The sequence below is a fragment of the Bos grunniens genome, chromosome 6 (genome assembly GCF_055505025.1).
Source record: "Bos grunniens cultivar Pamir isolate PY7600 chromosome 6, Bosgru_T2T1.0, whole genome shotgun sequence".
Taxonomy (NCBI): Eukaryota; Metazoa; Chordata; class Mammalia; order Artiodactyla; family Bovidae; genus Bos; species Bos grunniens.
Genome location: NC_141170.1, coordinates 45477429 through 45498914, shown reverse-complemented (window position 1 = coordinate 45498914; position 21486 = coordinate 45477429). Strand labels below are relative to the sequence as shown.

Genomic DNA, 21486 nt, shown 5'->3' with positions numbered 1-21486 from the left:
AAGAGATGGAAACAACGAAATATCCATTGACAGATGAATGGATAAAGAAGATGTGGACTTGTATACAGTGGAATACTACTCAGCCATAAAAAGAACAAAATAATGCCATCTGCAGTAACATGGATGGATCTAGAGATTGTCATACCAAGTAAAGTAAAGCAGAAAGAGAAACACCATATGGTACCATTCACATGTGGAATCCAACATGGCACAAATGAACCCATCTATTAATACAAAACAGAAAGAGGCTGACAGACAGAGAGAACAGACTTGCGGATGTAAAGAGGGGAAGGGGTTTGTGGAGGTATGGAGTGGGAAGTTGGGATGAGCAGATGTTAAGCTATTAATGCATACTGAATGGATAAACAGCAAGGTCCTACTGTATAGCACAGATAATAATATTCAGTACCCTATGATAAACCGTAATGGAAAAGAATATAAAAAAAAATATGTATCTATAACTGAATCACTTTGCTGTATAGCAGAAATTAACACAACGTTGTAAATCAACTATACTTCACTTGGAAAGAAACCAGACGGAATTCCTTGAAGACAGGAACCAATGACACTAGCAGAATGCATAAGACACTGCAGATAAGAAATGTTTATTGTATTGAGGGTGCTAAGGAGTTCTCTCAAAAGGTACAGTGCCTCCAACAGGTTTAACATTTTCATAATTATTAAAATCAGGTGGTAAAATGTTTTTTAAAAGAAAATATTCTGACAATGTCTATTAAGACTAAAATAAATCTTTTGACCTAATCATGTATCTTTGGGGGAATCTATCCTATAGGGAAAAAAAGTCAGTTGCATGTAGGATATGTATACTCAAATATTTAAGGTGATATTTATTTAAGGTGATAAAAAGTTGGAAACACAGAAATTGTGTTTAATAACTATGGAACACCCACAGTTGGAATATTATATAGTCCTTGAGAAGCAGGCCTGGAGGGATGCCTATGAAATATTTCTTGAAAAAAACAATTTCAGAGTAATTGCAAACTTTATTCTCATTTCAACCCATACCCTAGGAATATGTGTTTGTATACATATGGACATGAATAGGAATATCAGATCAGATCAGTCACTCAGTCGTGTCCGACTCTTTGCAACCCCATGAATCGCAGCACGCCAGGCCTCCCTGTCCATCACCAACTCCCGGAGTTCACTCAGACTCACGTCCATCGAGTCAGTGATGCCATCCAGCCATCTCATCCTCTGTCGTCCCCTTCTCCTCCTGCCCCCAATCCCTCCCAGCATCAGAGTCTTTTCCAATGAGTCAGCTCTTCGCATGAGGTGGCCAAAGTACTGGAGTTTCAGCTTTAGCATCATTCCTTTCAAAGAAATCCCAGGGCTGATCTCCTTCAGAATGGACTGGTTGGATCTCCTTGCAGTCCAAGGGACTCTCAAGAGTCTTTTCCAACACCACAGTTCAAAAGCATCAATTCTTTGGCGCTCAGCCTTCTTCACAGTCCAACTCTCACATCCATACATGACCACAGGAAAAACCATAGCCTTGACTAGACGAACCTTGGTTGGCAAAGTAATGTCTCTGCTTTTGAATATGCTATCTAGGTTGGTCATAACTTTCCTTCCAAGGAGTAAGCGTATTTTAATTTCATGGCTGCAGTCACCATCTGTAGTGATTTTGGAGCCCAGAAAAATAAAGTCTGACACTGTTTCCACTGTTTCCCCATCTATTTCCCATGAAGTGGTGGGACCGGATGCCATGATCTTCGTTTTCTGAATGTTGAGCTTTAAGCCAACTTTTTCACTCTCCACTTTCACTTTCATCAAGAGGCTTTTTAGTTCCTCTTCACTTTAAGATAAAAAGTTCATATTGGTTATTTCAAGGAGTGGATGGAGGTGGAGGACATTATGAACATCTTTGGATCGTTTCTCCTTTAACAATCACTCTTTTTTTTTTTTTAACTGAAAAAAGAATATTCTTAGAGGTCATGAGCCCTAATCTGAAAAAATGTTCAGGCAGGAAAAGAATGGAATAGAAAGCCTCTTAATCTTGGAAACATCTAAATGTTTGGAAAGAATTCTGGTCTCTCACCTTCCCTGGAAGCATCCTTCTGACTTACCAGAGTTAAGGTAAATACAGCCTTTTCAGTTCATGTCCCCATTTCAAAATATGGCTCTTGTAATCTTTGTAGGCTGGGGCTTTTGTTTTTTTTTTTTAATAAAAAAGTTTTTATTGGAGTATAGCTGCTCATTATAGAGCAAACTCCAGGAGACAGTGGAGGACAGGGAAGCCTGGCGGGCGGTAGTCCATGGGGTCACAGAGCCGAACACAATGACAACATTTGCTTTACAATGTTGTTATTTTTCACTGTACAGCAAAGTGAATTAGCTATATGTATACATATATTCCCTCTTTTTAATATCGCCTTCCCATTTAGGTCACCACTGAGCACTGAGTAGAATTCCCTGTGCTATACAGTGGGGTCTTGTTAGTTATCTATTTCACACATACTGTGCTGTGCTTAGTCCGTCAGCCGTGTCCAACTCTTTGTGACCCCATGGACTGTAGCCTGCCAGGCTCCTCTGTCCATGGGGATTCTCCAGGAAAGAATACTGGAGTGGGTTGCCATGCCCTCCTCCAGGGGATCTTCCCAACCTAGGGATTGAATCCAGGTCTCCTGCGCTGCAGGTGGATTCTTCATGGTCTGAACCACCAGGGAAGCCCATTTTATACATAGTAGTATATATGCCAATCCCAGGAGTTTTGTTTTTTTTTTTAATATATATGTATGGGGCTTGTTAAGGTCACACGATAGGTACTGGTCAGAATAGCACAGGCCACTCACCAGGCTGGGCCTGCCACAGAACTGTCACTGTAGCCAGAGGGTCTCAGAGAGAACAGTCATCCTGTCAGTTCTGCTGCTGCTAAGAATCTTTGAGCAAGAAAGACACACTACCTTCTTGGAACCTCAGTTTAACAAGAGAGGATTCTAAGATTCATTTATGTCCAAAAAGCAGTTCCATGCTTAAATTGGATTTGACAGGTGATCTTAAATATAAATCTGTATAGGCTTAAATATAAATCTGTAACAGGCTGGTTACAAGGGGAGTGGAGGAGAAAACAAATGGCCTGTTTAATTCTTTAGGCCAGTGACTCTCAAAGTGCTCTGACATGGCCCATAGTAAGGAACATATTTTGCATTGCTATCTGGAATATACAGAAGAAAAGTTTTATGAAATACCTTTACTTCCCTGGTGGTACAGTGGATAAGAATCCACCTGCCGATGCAGGGGACATGGGTTGGATCCGTGATCCAGGAAGATCCCATATGCCTCAGAGCAACTACAATCCATGTGCCACAAGTGCTGAGCCTGCGTGCTGCAACTACTGGAGCCTGTGCGCCTAGGACCTGTGCTCCCCAGCAAGAGAAGCTACCCCAAGAAGCCTGTGCATCTCAACGAAGAGTAACCCCTGACTCACTGCAACTAGAGAAAGCCTGTGTGCAGCAACAAAGACTGTAACCACACATAAATAAATAAGAAATACCTTTACTAAATGTGCCTTTACCTAAGGTATTTTCTGTTCTACTTTTTAGTCTTTAAGAAAAGACTGGTTGTGATCTCTACATTAAATTCAAGACTCACTGATGGGTCATGGTCTATAGTTTGAACAACACTGCTTTAGGTCATGCATGTGCAAATTACATTATGAAGATAGAAGAAAATCAGCAGAACCTAGAAGTAGGGTTTTTGTTTGTTTTGGAAGGTCTATAGAAAAAAAAATTTTTTCTGTTTCTTTCTCCTCGCTCCCACTCCATCCATTCCCACCCTCCCCCAGAACTCCTCCAGTTGACAAGCCCTCAAGGGATCCAAGGGATCAATCCCAGAGGATCTCAAAGTTTAAAGGAAAAGATTCCTGAGGCTAATTTGCTCCCTGTGTGTGGGTATGTTAGCTGCAAGGACGGGTAGACAAAGGACTGAACTCCTCTCCGCCAAGATCTGTCATGATGTTGGGTCTTGTCAAGATCTTTCATGACACCTGGGTCACCCTGGCTTCTCAATGTGTGATCCTTAGAGAGCTGCACAGAGCTTTTTACGGGAATTCTTTTAAAAAGTTGTTCTTTACCTCTTCACCCCCTGGAACAAACCAGAAACCTCCAAATAAGCAATGAAGGAGCACCAGCAGCTTTCACTGAAGGCCAAGAGGAATACATCCATCAGCTGAGTTTATGCTCTTCACTGCTCCTGCCTTCCCTTTAAAAAAGTAGTTTGCTGAGGTAAAATTTCATCCCTCCGTTTAGAGAAATTTCAGCTGTAAAGGGCAGCTTGTAGCACAGCTTCTGACACCTCTGCCTACCCCTACCCCAGGCAGGTTCTGGGGTCACCCTTGTTCTGCTCCAACAAGGCTCCATGAGGGCGCCACACCCATCTGGCCACACGGGGGAGCCAGCGGTTAGCAGGTGACCCAACCTGGGTCAGAGTCCTTCAGTGGGAATTTTACAAAGTAGCACGGGGATACCCTCTTTCCTCTGAGGTCTTTGGAGTTGCTGGCGACAATTGTCGCCTACAGCAAGGAGGAATCTTTCTGAAGCACAAGGAGAAAATGAGATGCCCTACACTGAGAACAAAGAGCCAAGAGTTGGAGTTCTGACCCCACTGGGCACCTGGACTCAGATGCCCTCTCCCCCACCCCAGTTTTTGTTGTTGTTGTTCCCTAAACTAGTGTGAAGCGAGTTTCTACAACTTGCAACAGAAAGAGTTCTGACTATGGGAGCCACAATCACTCCTGGAGTTCCAGAAGTTGCTCCTCTGTTCAGACACCAAGCAAATCAAATAATCAGGGCAGACATCATCCATTTCAAAGCTTGCTGGAGAAGCAAACCAGCTGCAAAGGGGCTTCTGGCTACGCCTCTCACCTGAAACAATATTTCCCTTTTGTTAGCATGAGCTTGATGATATATACTCCACAGACTGCTGTGAGGTTTAAACAAGTCAAAAGTATAAGAGCACTAATGTAAAGTAATGTACGTTATGACTGTGAAGTGTTAAAGTATCAACTGATTTGGCCAATCTTTTCTCTTCCCTTCTACAGGCGGGCAAGAAATTTGTTGTCTTTCATATGTGAAGGTAACACTCATATACAAGATAACGCTCTTCAAAGGGAAACATTTTCAGGAAGAGTAGCTAACATCGCTCCTGAGCACCAGTGATTTAGCTGGGTGACTTCCTATGTAATCTTTACAAGAATTCCAAGCTATGTTCATCACACAGTGGAAAAATTGAGGTCTAGGGTGACCTCCTCCCCAGGGAACATTTGATAATGTCTGGAGGCATTTTTAACTGTCACAGTGGAGTGTGTGTGTGTGTGTGCGTGTGTGTGCACACATGCGAGAATGCACACATGCTCCTGGCATCTAGCGGGTAGAAGCCAGGGACGCTGCAAAACTACTTACAGGGCACAGGGCAGCCCTGGCAACAAAGAACCATCTGGCTCAAAATGCCAGTAGTGCTGATGCCGAGAAACCCTGACTTAGAACTCAGCCAGCCCACCTAAGGAACTCACAACCTTAACCACTATGTTATACTGGGCCACACACACACGCACTCAGAGGGTGGGGTGTGTGCCCAGCATCACAGTTCCTCCAGCCCCTGAGGCTTGGTGCTTGGGGACTGCTAACAAGAGCACAACAGGGACTATTCCAGATGTCAGAGAAGTCATTTGATAAGACACAGGACTGGTGTCTGGAAGACTGTGGGAAAGCCTTCACAGGCTGAGGGTTTCAGGCCATTACTCTCCTATGCAGTGTAACTACTCACTGGTCAGTCTAGGGTGTCTTCCTGAAGTCTCTGCCACTGACCTTGTTCCAGATGAGGACAGGGGTGGGGATTCCGATGACCTCGCAGCTCAAATACACCTGGGCACCAGTGACATTCCAGATGTCCTTGGGGGGCGTCACGATGGAAGGACCTATGGGAGGGGGCACAAAGCCAAACCACGTTTTTAAACAGTCTTTAACATCCATCAGCACGCTAGAAATCTGCAAGTATTACTAGAAGTAAATACTTGATTCTGTTTGGGAGACTGTCCCCTCCGTTGGTTATCTGAAGTTACTTTCAAAGACCAGACTAGCTTCCCTCAGCCACCAGCAGGATTTTAAGCTATACTTCGGTGATGCATACATCTGGACAGTCAGAAAACAATTAGGAAGAAAAATTTATTGCTTACAAAATTTTCTTCTCCTGTGATTCACGCTTAAATGAGTTTTAACTTACCAGCTGTTTTGCTTATCTGCAACTTTCCAATTAATATAGTGAACTCCCAAAATATTTAATGTTTTTCCTTTTTATATACTAGTATTTCTGTTTGGAGAGGCGGGGACAACAGCCAATCTTTACTCTTTGGATAATGGAAGAAAAAAAAAGTCTCAGAAGATTTTTGCAAATGCGCTCCACTGTTAATTCACAGGGCACAGCCCCAGGCGCCTGAGAGAGTCCACGTTAGAGGGAAGGAGCCTGTAATCCCGGGGTGACAGTACAGTACTTCCAGAACCAAACCTGGCCCAAAGTCAAAGCTCAAGGCCATTTCTTCAAAGAATGAGTTAATTATTCCCTCTGAATTTCAGCTGTCCACTGCTTTGGGTCTTGGAGCTGAATAAAGAATCTAACTGCAGGGACATCTTGCATCAGAGTCCTGGGAAAGGGACAACCTTCCCTTGGGGCCTGGAAAGTTTTCTGGCATAATCTGCATTCAAAGGGCACGAAGTCTCCCCTCTTGCAACAGGCTATTTCCAGCCCACAATTAATTTCTTGAAACAGAAAGGAAATGACAACAGCATGTAAGAGTTTTCCCACTCATCTCAAGTACTGAAAGCTGATTTTTAAAAAATCCCTCAGGGTAGTTTTATTTTTTCCCTTTGTAAGAATAGGCAAAACATAGTTTTGAAAGCTCTAAATATATTTCTTGCTTCCTTCCCTCTAAAGCCTAGGTCTGAAAGGAAGAATGTCTCTTGGCCAGGGGTCTTAGTCTTTTCTGTGGCTAACGTGGACACGGTGAGTACAGTGGGGCTGCGTTTGTGTGTACTGCTGGCTCTGTTTCTGATGCTTCCTCGTCTGTCCTCACCAACACAAGGCCCCTCACTGCATCTTGGGCTCCCTCTAGGGCCCTGGGACCCAAAGAACTTGGACACCATACAGTGGATCTGGCTCAAGCCTGAGGGCCCCGTGAGGCTCTGTCCTTCCCACACAGACTTGGCGGGACAACCTCAAAGCTCAGGGGATCTCAAGGGAGTGTTCTGAGAAGAATGCTCCAGTGTTCAGAGATTGGAGGGGACCTGGAACAAAGCTGCCTCTCACGTAGCAAAACCACATGAGGAATGCAAGATTCCTGTGAGATTCGAGTGCCTCAGCCTTGCAACAAGCCACTTATTTCAACTTGCAGCCACTTCTCTATAGATGGAGCAAGGAGCAGGGTCATTGGTCTTAGCCAAGGCAGTTTCTGGAGCCCACATGGAAGAAATCTAGCCTGATTTTCTGTCACATGTCTTGAGGACATGCTATGGATTCTCTAACAGCCTAATTTTAAAACTAAGATGTCCTTAGTTTTAATATAGTCCAGTGTATCAAATATTTCGTTTATGATTGATGCTTTTTGTGTTCTGTTAGATTTTTTGTTTTTGGCCCAGACCAAGCCCATGAAGATCTCCTGTTTTCTTCTACAAGCTCCATAGGTTTACCTTTCATATTTAGGTTTTGGTCCATCTTGAATTAATTGTTGTGTACCAGACCACCTGACCTGCCTCTTGAGAGACCTGTATGCAGGTCAGGGAGCAACAGTTAGAACTGGACATGGAACAACAGACTGGTCAAGGCTGTATATTGTCACCCTGCTTATTTAACTTGTATGCAGAGTACATCATGAGAAATGCTGGGCTGGAGGAAGCACAAGCTGGTCAAGATTGCTGGGAGAAATAGCAATAACCTCAGATATGCAGATGACACCACCCTTATGGCAGAAAGTGAAGAAGAACTAAAGAGCCTCTTGATGAAAGTGAAAGAGGAAAGTGAAAAAGTTGGCTTAAAGCTCAACTTTAAGAAAACTTTCAGAAAACTAAGATCATAGCATCCAGTCACATCACTTCCTGGCAAATAGATGGGGAAACAATGGAAACAGTGTCAGACTTTATTTTGGGGGGCTCCAAAATCACTGCAGATGATGATTGCGGCCATGAAATTAAAAGATGCTTACTCCTTGGAAGGAAAGTTATGACCAACCTAGACAGCATATTAAAAAGCAGAGACATTACTTTGCCAACAAAGGTTCGTCTAGTCAAGGCTATGGTTTTTCCAGTGGTCAGGATGTGAGAGTTGGACTATAAAGAAAGCTGAGTGCCAAAGAGTTAATGCTTTTGAACTGTGGTGTTGGAGAAGACTCTTGAGAATCCCTTGGACTGCAAGGAGATCCAATCGGTCCATCCTAATGGAGGTCAGTCCTGGGTGTTCATTGGAAGGACTGATGTTGAAGCTGAAACTCCAATTCTTGGCCACCTGATGTGAAGAGCTGACTCATTTGAAAAGACCCTGATGCTGGGAAAGATTGAGGGCAAGAGGAGAAGGGGACGACAGAGGACGAGATGGTTGGATGGCATCACTGACTCAATGGACATGGGTTTCAGTGGACTCCAGGAGTTGGTGATGGACAGGGAGGCCTGGTGTGCTGCGGTTCATGGGGTCGCAAAGAGTCGGACACGACTGAGCGACTGAACTGAACTGAACTAATGGTAGGAAGTAGAGGTAAAAGTTCATCACCCCTCCCCAAAAGACAACCAACTGCTTTGGCATCATTTGTTGAAAAGACTGTCATTTTTCCTACGGTAAATGGTGCCTATGAAGTAAATCATTGCTTATATATATATGAGTCTATTTCTGGACTCTCTACTCAGTTCCATTGCATTTATCCTTGTACCAACAACCATGGTATGATTTAGAAATAACTGTATTAAAACTAAAGCACTGAATGGAGGCTAGATCCATTATATCCATCTCCCTTCAATTCTGTCCTTATTCCAAGAGGTAGAACATTTCAGGAGGAGCAAAAATTCTTTAAAAACATCTTAAAGTGAAAGTTGCTCAGTTATGTTCAACTCTTTGTGACCCCATGGACTATATAGTCCATGGAATTCTCTAGGCCAGAATACTGGAGAGGGTAGCTTTTCCTTCTCCAGCATATCTTCCCAATCCAGGGATCGAACCCAGGTCTCCCGCATTGCTGGCAGATTCTTTACCAGTTGAGCCACAAGGGAAGCCCTACGCAGAAATACTTTGAATAAGAGCCATCCCCAGCGCATTCAGATGAAGACAAATCATGCTGTGAGTTCCCACCCCCTCTCTCTCCCAACTCTGAATATATATCCAACCTCAGGTGAATGGGCTGAGTGAATATTCAGACCAGAATTTGTCAATTCTGCTACCAGGCCATGCCTAGAATTCTACAAGAATTCTATACCATGAAAATCTGTATTACTCACTGACTCCTGTTGAGTTGATGGGGTGGAGAGGCAAAGGAGGAACCATTAGGAACAGTTCCCTGCACAACATTTATGAAAACCCTTGCTATTTCAAACATCCTTGAACAAATGTTGACCCACAGAGATACCAGGTGGACGTGACTTGTATGGAAGTGTAGGATGGTGAAGACATTTGGGGCTGATGTGGTGGCAGATCCAACACTGCACCCCTCCCCCACTCTAAAGAACCACCATCCCACATACTCCATTGACAAGCAGTTTCACTGCCAGAATTACCTCGAATTGCATGTGTACCATGCAATTCATTTCCTGAAGGTTCTGTCCTACCTCATCAGAGCAGCTGACACAATGACTCTTTACCAAACAACTTCTAACTCTTTCCATGTTGCCTTTTTTCCCCAGGAAGGCCAAAGCAGATCCACAATTATTTCTGTTTTTAAGGATAAAGGAACTTCTAGTTCATTCTGAGCTTATTTTCGGGCAGAAAGCTCAAAATCAGTCCTCAAGGCCAAGCCAAGGGCAATAAAATTGCCATCTAAATCTTGCTCTGTGTTTGGATTCCATTTAAAACGAGTCACAGACTATTTAAACATATAGGGACAAACACCCGGATAGGTTCAGGTTCAGTTATTTATTTATCTTTGTCTTTGTTCCAGTAAAGACTTCAAGCCACTCAAACATATGTCTAGCAGACATCCTGTACAGAATAACTGCCCACTGCGTCTCTCCTCCCCTTCCCCACTGTGGACAACTCCAGGCAGCAACCAAGCTGTAGCAGTGATGCCTGGTGGCTGGAGTAGGGAAAAAGCCATCCCAAGACTTTCCTAACTTCCAACGCTCCCTACTTTTCTGTTCCAGATGAGTGCCTCCAGCCAGGGTACACCATGTTTCTTTCTTACCTTTCTCAACTCAATTAGTTCTTTTTCCATTTCATTTGATCTTTCTCAACTCTCTAAATTTATTATATTGCTCCCTTATTTTTTATAATTCTTGCCTGGTAAGCTTAGGTGGTCTCTTCCTTTTAATCATTCCTTGAAGGGAAAGAGGAAGAAAATGAAGGGAGGAAGGAAGGGAGGAGGCAGAGGAGAAGGAGAAGAAAGAGAAAATGAAATACAGAAAGACCCAGATCTTAAAGCTGTAAGGAAGAAGAAATTTCTAAGTTTGGAAGAAAAGTAAAATTCAATTTAATGAGTCAGTGTCACGTTAAAAGTACCTGGAAAGAGTCAGATCCTCCTAGGGAATGTCCACCTAAGTCTGTGTTCTCTCCCTCAGACACTTTTTTTTCTGGCTGTGCCACGTGACATGTGTGATCTTCGTTCCCCGGCTAGGGATTGAACCCACAGCCTGTACACTGGAAGCTTGGAGTCTTAACCACTGGACTGCCAGGGAAATATCCACTTAGAGACTTTTAATTAAGTTCTAGACAAATGAGCGATAGACTACAGTTTACTTGCTGCTATAAATAGCAATGTTCTGAGAAATCACTAAAGATACAGAAAAGGAAGAACTGTTGACAGATTTAAATTTGGAATATTTCAGTTTGATTCTGAAGAGTTAAAGAAGGGCAGTTCCCACAAAACACACAAATGTCATGAGGAAAAGATCCTGAAATAGGATTAACTTTTAACTTGACAAGCAATTCATTTAAGCCAATCTTATACAAAGCTGTAGTAGAGAGGAGAGAGTTAAAATTTGTTGTCCTATAAAAAGCATGGGAATACTATAAGAGAAATATGTGAACAATTTCCTAGTCTCTTACAGAACACAAAACACTCCCTAGACATGACCTGAGGTGCCCTCACCATGTTATCATTAAAATAACAAACAAAACCCCCAGCGCTCTTTTGGGGAGAGAATGCTTGGCCCTGGATGCTCGTCTACCGCTTATAGCTAGGAGACCTTAGACAAGCCACTTAACCCATTTGTAGAGAAGAAACTGGGGCAGGTCTGAGAATTTTCTTTTGGGTTGGAAGTGAATGTACCCATCATGAATGTGCCCTACAGTACATTCATATGGCATCTTTAACATCCATGAAGTTTTGAGGTTCCACTGCCTGGTTCTGGGAGCTCTCGTATCTCACAAACCAGTCTAGTGCACCACCTCATCTACCTAAATGCAATGTACATGATTCATAACAAAGTTCATTCTCCCAGTGATCAAGAAAAAGAGAGCTTTAATTATAAAGGTATCCATGGTTACCAAGATAACTAATTTATTACTCTGAAAAAGCTGCACAGAAGATGTTAGGAAAGGTCATGTTTTGGAGCGAAATATATGTACTCCATTGAACCTGGGAAATGGCCAAAAGTCAAATTCTTCCTAATAGTCAATTTTTGTCCGATTTTGTTGATATACTATTCAACCACATTTTCCTCTTCACTACCTTCTTCATTTCTTCCATTACCTCTCCGATGTTTATCCTACGAATTCACCCTTCTTTCTTATTCTTACCAAAACTCATTCTCTGCTCCTAGCATTCATGCCCACTCTCTCATTACATGCTTATTGCTACTTCTAGAACCTTTGCTTATACTGATGCACTTGCTTACTTGGAATGTCCTCCTTCCTCTCATCTATTATCTATATCTTATTCTTTATTTGGAGCTCTAAGGCTGAAAGTTCATCTCCCTATTGAAATTTTTTTTACAGCTCCAGTTCCCTCTTAATTCTCTGAAATCTTGCTGGACTCAGAATTAGTGCCATGCAGCTTAGTGCATCGTTGTTCTCTAATGCTTTCCCCTGCAGGGCTAATTGAGAGATGCCAATCTCCTTATAGAATCATAACTGAGCCAGAAACTCTGGAATCAGATATACTTCTGTTCATTGGTAGGAGGGACAGATAAGATTGTATATAGTGGGAAAAGGGCAGCAGAAAACTCAGAACATAACATGACTAGTTACATGGAACTAAGAAGATAGCCATTATCTTGAAAATACACCAGTGTACACATTGCCAAAGTACCTAACCAAAGTGGTGCTATAGTCACTTCTTATTTATCAGCTTGAAGATTATTCATTGTGATTTTCTTTAATCTTCCACTTGACTTCCTCTTCCTTCCTGGCTATTGTCCATTCACCAATGAATTTGCCTATGATGAGGGATGCAAAATAATTTAAATCTATGTTAGTCAAGCAAGTCCCAATGAGAAGGGTAGATCTACTGTGGGGAAAGATCATCAGTCATCCTCACATCAAAAACAGGACTTCTACAATATGCAGGGTTATATCATTGACATTATAACTCTCACTGAGTATTGATTAATGTGGCTAAGAGAGTGAAGTATGAAGACTTCTTCAAGTTATGGTAGATTTGCAGACCACACTAATCTTGTCTCTTAATGATGCTGGGTCCTAAAATAGCTCATAGAGAGTATGTGCATTCATACCAAAAAAGGAGGGTTTAAAAACGAAGTGAGATACCACATATGGAGATAAAATATTCAGACAACTTGGCAAAATCCCCAGATTGGATTCCGATAACACACTGAAGGGAAAAGCACCAAACAAAAGTACAAAATGGGAAAAGAATAGTAGGAAGGCACTATGTCCAAGAGGGGGAAGGGGATGAAACACATGGACACTTCCTGATATTAAATAAGGGGAAGCAGGAACTGAATGGCTAATTAAAGGGCAGAGCCATCTGCCAAGGCAAGTCATTTCGGGAACTTTCGGAGGTGGGGTGATGCAGCAGCTGACCCTAGGTAGGGGAATCAGGCACACAGTCTCACGGGTGCAAGGGCAGGGGAACAAAGTACTATATTGCAAGCAGCACAGCCCAGATGTAATTTCAGGGTTTCGGTTTAAGGCAAAATCATCTGGTTATGGATGCTCCAGTTGGTTGTTTACATTTTAGTGTGAGTGAAGATGCTCATGCTTGTGTTCAGTTGCTCAGTCGTGTCCAACTCTTTGCAACCCCATGGACTGCAGCCTGCCAGGCTCCTCTGTCCATGGGATTTCCCAGCAAGAATACTGGAGTAAGTAGCCATTTCCTTCTCCAGGGGTCTACCCGACCCAGGGATGGAACTCATGTCTCCTGTGTCTCTTGCACTGCAGGTGGATTCTTTACTGCTGAGCCACTGGGGAAGCCCTTATCATGGTGGGGCTCTCTCAAACACTGCTGGGGAAAGAGTATATAAGAAATGATTCCTCTTCCTCAGATAACAATGTATTGAGATGAGATGGGAGATGTTTAACACATACAGACAGATCAAAATGCTAGGGAGGCAATAGACTGTGATGAGCTTGCAGCATGGACTTTGGAATCAGGAATTCTGCTCTACCACTTCTGAGTTACATGACACTGAAGAAGTTATTCGACATTTCTCAGTTTATTCATCTGTGAAATGGGATAATACTCAAGTCATTAGATTATCAGAAAGATCAAACAAGATACAGCAATTAGCACAGGACCTGGCATGTGCTAGGTCAGTAAGCATTGCTGTGCTGTGTTTGGTCGCTCAGTAGCATCAGATTCTTTGTGACCTCACGGATGGTAGCCTGTCAGCCTCCTCTGTCCCTGGGGGTTCTCTAGGCAAGAATACTAGAGTGGGTCACCATGCCCTCCTTCAGGTGATCTTCCCAACCCACGGACTGAACCCAGGTCTCCCGCATTGCAGGCAGATTCTTTACCAGCTGAGCCACCAGGGAAGCCCCAGTATTAGTTATTGCTTTAATTTCAAAGCAAATTCTTATGACTGAGGCTGATATAAATTGCTTCTTCAAAGAATCAAAAGGACACATGACTGGGGCAGGGGGTGGCTGGGAAAGGAGCTGGCATTTGAGCAGGCCCTAAAGTTCAGGAGTCAGCCTCCTCTCAAGGAAAGGTTTTCACTTTCAGAGACCTGCCTGAGCAGAGGTGTGCAGGCAGGAAAACACAAACTGGCTGATGGAATAGTGAGCAGCCCAGTCCGGCTGGGGAAGAGTGAGGTAGAAGAGCTGAGCATCGGGTGCTGGGCACAGTGGAAGGCAGAGGGGGCGGGGTTTGGGGTCCAGTGTGTCTTTGAATGTCAGAGAGATGAGATTCAAGTGGCGTTTTGGGAGTTGACTTTAGAGGCCTTGACAGCAGGACTGGGACGGGTTAGGGATTAGGAGCGTAAATCAAGGTGGAAGTAATGGGAACAGGCTAATAGAGCTCTGCCAAGAGAATGCACTGGTCATAGCAGACAGCCTCTTCCAACAACACAAGAGAAGACTCTACACATGGACACCACCAGATGGTCAACACCAAAATCAGATTGATTATATTCTTTGCAGCCAAAGATGGAGAAGCTCTATACAGTCAGCGAAAACAAGACCAGGAGCTGACTGTGGCTCAGATCATGAACTCATTGCCAAATTCAGACTTAAATTGACCAAAGCAGGGAAAACCACTAGATCACTCAGGCATGACCTAAAGCAAATCCCTAATGATTATACAGTGGAAGTGAGAAATAGATTTAAGGGATTAGATCTGATAGACAGAGTGCCTGATGAGCTATGAACTACAGTTTGTGACACTGTACAGCAGACAGGGAGCAAGATCATCCCCAAGAAAAAGAAATGCGAAAAAGCAAAACGACTGTCTGAGGAGTCTTTACAAACAGCTGTGAAAAGAAGAGAAGCCAAAAGCAAAGGAGGAAAGGAAAGATATAAACATCTGAATGCAGAGTTCCAAAGAATAGCAAGGGGAGATAAGAAAGCCTTCCTCAATGATCAGTGCAAAGAAATAGAGGAAAATAATAGAATGGGAAAGACTAGAGATGTCTTCAAGAAAATTAGAGATACCAAGGGAACATTTCATACAAAGATGGGCTCAATAAAGGGCAGAAATGGTATGGACCTAACAGAAGCAGAAGATATTAAGAAAAGGTGGCAAGAATACACAGAAGAACTGTACAAAAAATATCTTCATGACCCAGATAATCATGATGGTGTGATTATTCACCTAGAGCCAGACATCCTAGAATGTGAAGTCAAATGGACCTTAGAAAGCATCACTACGAACAAAGCTAGTGGAGGTGATGGAATTCCAGTTGAGCTCTTTCAAATCCTGAAAGATGATGCTGTGAATCTGCTGTACTCAATATGCCAGCAAATTTGGAAAACTCAGCAGTGGCCACAGGACTGGAAAAGGTCAGTTTTCATTCCAATCCCAAAGAAAGGCAATGCCAAGGAATGCTCAAACTACCACACAATTGTACTCATCTCACATGCTAGCAAAGTAATGCTCAAAATTCTCCAAGCCAGGCTTCAACAATATGTGAACTGTGAACTTCCAGATGTTCAAGCTGGTTTTAGAAAAGGCAGAGGAACCAGAGATCAAATTGCCAACATCTGCTGGATCATTGAAAAGCAAGAGAGTTCCAGAAAAACATCTATTTCTGCTTTATTGACTAGCCAAAGCCTTTGACTGTGTGGATCACAATAAACTGTGGAAAATTCTGAAAGAGGTGGGAATATCAGACCACCTGACCTGCCTCTTGAGAAATCTGTATGCAGGTCAGGAAGCAACGTTAGAACTGGACATGGAACAACAGACTGGTTCCAAAAAGGAAAAGGGGTACATCAAGGCTGAATATTGTCACCCTGCTTATTTAACTTATTTGCAGAGTACATTATGAGAAACACTGGGCTGGATGAAGCACATGCTGGAATCAAGATTGCCAGGAGAAATATCAATAACCTCAGATATGCAGATGACACCACCCTTATGGCAGAAAGTGAAGAGGAACTAAAAAGCCTCTTGATGAAAGTGAAAGAGGAGAGTGAAAAAGTTGGCTTAAAGCTCAACATTCAGAAAATGAAGATCATGGCATCTGGACCCATCATTTCATGGCAAATAGATGGAGAAACAGTGGAAACAGTGGCAGACTTTATTTTTGTGGGCTCCAAAATCACTGCAGATGGTGACTGCAGCCATGAAATAAAAAGATGTTTACTCCTTGGAGGGAAAGTTATGACCAAACTAGACAGCATATTCAAAAGTAGAGACATTACTTTGCCAACAAAGGTCTGTCTAGTCAAGGCTATGGTTTTTCCAGTGGTCCTGTATGGATGTGAGAGTTGGACTATAAAGAAAGCTGAGCACAGAAGCATTGATGCTTTTGAATTGTGGTGTTGGAGGAGACTCTTGAGAGTCCCTTGGACTGCAAGGAGATCCAATCACTCCATCCTAAAGGAAATCAGTCCTGAATGGTCATTGGAGGGACTGCTGTTGAAGCTGCAACTCCAATACTTTGGCCACCTGATTCGAAGAGCTGACTCATTTAAAAAGACCCTGATACTGGGAAAGATTGAGGGCAGGAGGAGAAGTGGTCGACAGAGGATAAGATAGTTGGATGGCATCACTGACTCAATGGACATGGGTTTGGGTGGACTCCGGGAGTTGGTGATGGATAGGGAGGCCTGGCATGCTGAAGTCCACAGGGTCGCAAAAAGTCGGACACGTCTGAGAGACTGAATTGAACTAATGGGAACAGAGAGGAAAGGGGCAGACTTGAGAGATTATTCAGGAAGAACCAACACTAGCCAGGAACTGACTGGATACGGGAAGAGGGAATGAGTTAAAAGTTGTAAGAGGGGGCTGTGACACCATGAAGAGAAGCTGAATCTGAGGCATCACCCTGGGCAATGAGGAGGTATGAATGCCACAGAGAGAAAGGAAACAGACGGGAACCAGTGGTACTACGGTAAACACGGTCTACTTTACACTTTAGCCCTGGAAGGCTCCGTGGGTTCCCTGGTATAGAAGGAAAACTGCTTTCCTGGCTCTTTCTTGGACAGCTTCTCTGGAGGGCATTCCATCTGCTCACTGCTGATACCTGGCCCATTCTCACTGCATACCATCCCAGGACAGCTAAGGAAATGGCAACCCACTCCAGTGGTCTTGCCTGGAGAATCCCAGGGATGGGGGAGCCTGGTGGGCTTCCATCTATGGGGTCGCACAGTGTTGGACACGACTGAAGCGACTTAGCAGTAGCAGCAGCAGCAGCAGACAGCTAAGACACTGCTTAGCAACCTGCCACTTACCTGCAGGGGCAGTTCATCTGAGTGCAGACTGTCTGGTATGATACCACCCTAGAGATGGCAAACACAGATCCTGAGAATTGCATTTCCTGTCTGACAGCTAGTTACCTCTGGGTTAGTGAGACACCCCATTTTGGTTCCAATCTTTGATGCTGAAAATCTTCTTAGTCTATGTTTTCTGTAGTAGACATAGTATCAGATGCCTCTCTATGACTGAATCTTGCAAGGTCTCAAAATTATCACAGGTTTGAACTGACCACGGAACATAAACAGAAAGTTGCTTCTTACAATCTGTTGCTTGCAAACCAGTCTCTTATTTGATGATGTCTTCTTATTCTTTTCACTAACACGGAAGAGCTCAACACAAAATGAACAGAATAATGATTAAGGGTCTGACTCCAGGCTGAGATTCCCATGCACGGGTGATTCTGGCACATGAAGTCTGAGATTATCCTTGGACGAGTCCTGCATTAGGTAAAATAAATCCATGAAAGATTCAAAGCCAAGTTCAGACGTGTAAGGTGAAGAGATCGCTCAGGCAACCATGTGGTGGCTGAGCTAACCTGGGGCTGTGTCAGCAACATTGCCCATGGGTGAGCTCATGTACTCGGGAGAGTTCCCACAGAAGCTGAAATAGCTAGACTGCCTGTATGACCATGGACTGACTGATGTCTGCACAAGTTAAATGAGCAGGCTAAATTTTTATTTGGTTTGAGCACAAGGAAGAACTGACTTCATACGGAGTACCTTTATGAACGGAAACTCTCAAGTTATGTAAGTGTACCTTGTTTATGCTAATGGAGCCTTGGAAATTTTTCCCCTGCATTTCATGGGCCTGTCCTATTTGGACTATGACTCACCTTCAACCCAACATATTACAATTTTGGGTCAGTTTTTCCTATTCTACCAGCACAGAACTGGGTGGGGAAGTTTCCACAGGAGGGCACTTATTGCCACCTGAATCTGGGCTTTCTAGAAACCCAGAGAGCGAGTTCCCCCAGGATACTTCATCTTTGCCTCCCTGTCCCCCAGTGCCTGGCATTGTCAAGCATCAGAAGTGTTTCCTGAACTGAGATGCGAGCTACAAGAGGAAGTCTTCCAGAAACTGGAGGCTACCTGCCCCCCAGAACTTAGTCTCTGTCCACAGGCCCTAAGCTGACTGACAAGCGCTGCAGTCTGGGCAGATCCAAAAAAAGAGATGTTCCTGAACCTCTGCCCCTGGAGGGAAGGATATGAAGGACTATCAGGTGGCTTTCGACTTCAAAGAGTGTTGGACTGGCTAAGCCTACTGCCTGGAACACTTTAGAAAGCTGAAGAAGGCTAAGACCTGAGCTCCCAGGGTGCCCTAGGAGGATACCACCATGGGGCCACTCCTGCTGTTTCTTGTCCACCGGATAGCCTGGCTTCCAGGGAGTTTCCTGCTGGGGTATTTCATAGAAGACTAAAGTCATTAGCTCCTGGAGAACTAGGTAAGCCCTCAACTCCACTTTGTTCAAGGAGGAGACTTATGTGGTAGGAAATCCCTCAGTCCAGGCTGATGGCTCTGGACGCAGCCTGTGGGAACTGACAGTGCAGGGTCCCCCTTTAGATTAGGACTTATCAAAAAGAGGAGATGTGTTCAGCCGCTGGAGGTCCTGCAGGCTGGAAGAGATCTCACAGAGGGGCGTCTGCAGGAATAACAGGTGTCAGACACAGCCAAAGGGGCAAGCCCCCGCCACCCGGGAACTGGCCTATAAGAAGGATCCTATGCTGCTGTGCCTGCCAAGCCTGGCCTCTCACTGGGCTCCTAGGGGAATGTTTAACTGGACAAGCCCAGGCCTGGGCTGCACTCCCAGAGTTTCTCAGTCTGGGCGTGGAGCCTGGCCCTGGAATTATTTTTTTTCCACTCCCCAGGTAAAACCACTCAACTAAAACATGGCTGCAGAGCAGGAGATGCTCAGATGCTGAAGACACAGAAGTGGAGAATAAGAGAGGAGGAGAGGAGGAGAGATTTGGAGAAACATCGCTCCCAAGTCTCCTTAGGGAGAGGCCGAGGACAGTGGAAGATGCCAAGATTCAAGGAGAAGAGAGGACAGTCCCCGGAACTGGGAGGGGTGAAGCATGTAGAGATCCCATAACCATGCTCCTTGGTGTTACTATTCCTGCGTTAGTTCTCTGGGGGGACGGTGGGCCATGTCTGACTTCCCCTCCTTTGTCAGGAGCTTGGAGTTGCCTGCTCTCAGAATCTTAGCAGTTCTCCTTCTGTGCTGTTTTCCATTTTCCTAAAAATAAAGCATTTGGCTCATAGCCCCAGCCCTGCCCCCGCCGCTCTCCTGCATTTAATGGCAACACCAGAGATGGGGCTCTGCGCGAGTTTGTGATTCTCACTAAAGAGCTCACTGAATCTGGACTCTTTGGCCATTTAGAGTCAGGTCACCTCTCTGCTAAGACACGTTCAGCTTGGCTTTGCCAGGGCCCAGGGCGAGAAAAAACACAAGGGAGGCACCCCTCCGTCCCATACCCACCCCCAGCCACAGAACACGGCGTGGGGTGTGCAGTGCCAGCCGAGCCTGGCAGGTTTTGACTTGGTGAAGTCTGTGCCCATCAGGCCCTGGCCTCTAGAGCGCTCGTGGTTACAGTTGCCTCCTGGGCTGACAACCCCAGACACTCATCAGCCGTGCCTAACAGCTCCTCCCTTCTCTTTCTCAGGGTTTTTTCTCTCTTTCTCCGGTGCCCTCTGGTTATTGTCTGCACTCCTCTGTGAGCTCCACACACTTGAAAGCTCGCAGTTATTTACCCCAAGTCTCACTCTTTGTTTATCTCTGCTTTGCTGAGTGTTCTCAGATTTCCTCCCAGCTTTCTCGGAGGATTGAGCGTTACTCCTCCCACGTTCTGCATTTTTCTAGCACTGCCCTGCAGGCTTAGACTGGAGCAGAACACTTCTCTCACTCTGTGGGCTAGTTCTTCTCAGGTGTGTCTCGAGTACTTGGACGGTATCTGCTACTGTGCACTCGCTTTGTGGACATGCTGTGTGCTCCCAGTATAGCAAGACCTTCTTTCTGAGTGCTGAGGGGAAATTCATGTTACAGAAGGTGCTACATGTGGGTGCCGTACACTACCTGAGCTGGGAAGGGCTGGATTGCTCAAGGAACCTCAGGAGTGTCAGGAAACAGCTCTGGAAACCAACGAAATGGGCATGTCCCTCTGATCACGGGGGATGAGAACCTCTCCCATAGGAACTGGGGGATTTGAATAAAGGTTTTGTATTTTCATTAGTGAGGCAAGTCTTGCTTGCTCTTATCTGGTGGAGGCTGACCTGGGGCCCACCCTGCTGGGTGTGAGCTATGAAAAATGGAAACCAGTTAAAGGAAAGCTATGTCACCGCATGGGTGAGTAGTTATCCTAGAAGGAGGGTCCCTGGGGGTATGAGAAGGCTCTTTGCTGCTCTTGTACTTCAGTGGTATCCGACTCCTTGTGACTCCATGGACTGTAGCCTGCCAGGCTCCTCTGTCCATGGGATTCTCCAGGCAGGAATACTGGAGTGGGTTGCCATGCCTCCTTCAAGGGATCTTCCTGACCCAAGGATTGAACTTGTGATTCTATGTCTTCTGCATTGGCAGTTGGGTTCTTTACCACTAGCACCACCTGGAAGCCCTCTTACTGGTATTTTAGGACCAGACAGCTTTACTTTGGCATTTTGATTTATTTTCAGACAGTGGTTATTTTTCTATAATTAGTGGTATTTTCTCTTTTTTTGAGTTTTGTTTTCCTTGAGTTATAAATTCCTTTTATAATGCAGGGGGGGTGGTGAAGAAGCTTTCACGGATTCAGTAGTAAACTGGGCTTTAAAGGTGAAGACATGGCATCTTTATGAGGACTGGGAGCAACTGCATGCAAGGAAACCCATGGGGCCAGTGGTTGAAACATCCTTTCCCTCTGCAGGTGTTCCTTCTAGAGCAGCCATCAGCTCCAGCCTTGGAAATTTTATTCTTTTGTTTAAGTGAAGAA

At 44.5% G+C, this 21486-nt stretch overlaps 1 protein-coding gene and 1 long non-coding RNA gene across 3 annotated transcripts in view; one reads left to right on the top strand and one right to left on the bottom strand.

Moving 5' to 3' along the window:
- IGFBP7 (insulin like growth factor binding protein 7) overlaps positions 1-21486 on the bottom strand; it is a 77776-nt gene that overhangs the window by 6798 nt on the left and 49492 nt on the right. For both annotated transcript variants that reach the window (XM_086405609.1, XM_086405610.1), the window contains exon 2: positions 5829-5938. In XM_086405609.1, coding sequence (XP_086261735.1) covers positions 5829-5938 — 110 coding nt within the window. The remainder of the gene's footprint in view (positions 1-5828; positions 5939-21486) is intronic.
- Positions 18213-19791, top strand: LOC147370620 (uncharacterized). Its single transcript, XR_015165383.1, has 2 exons — positions 18213-18968; positions 19393-19791. It is a non-coding gene; the product is annotated as an uncharacterized LOC147370620 (long non-coding RNA).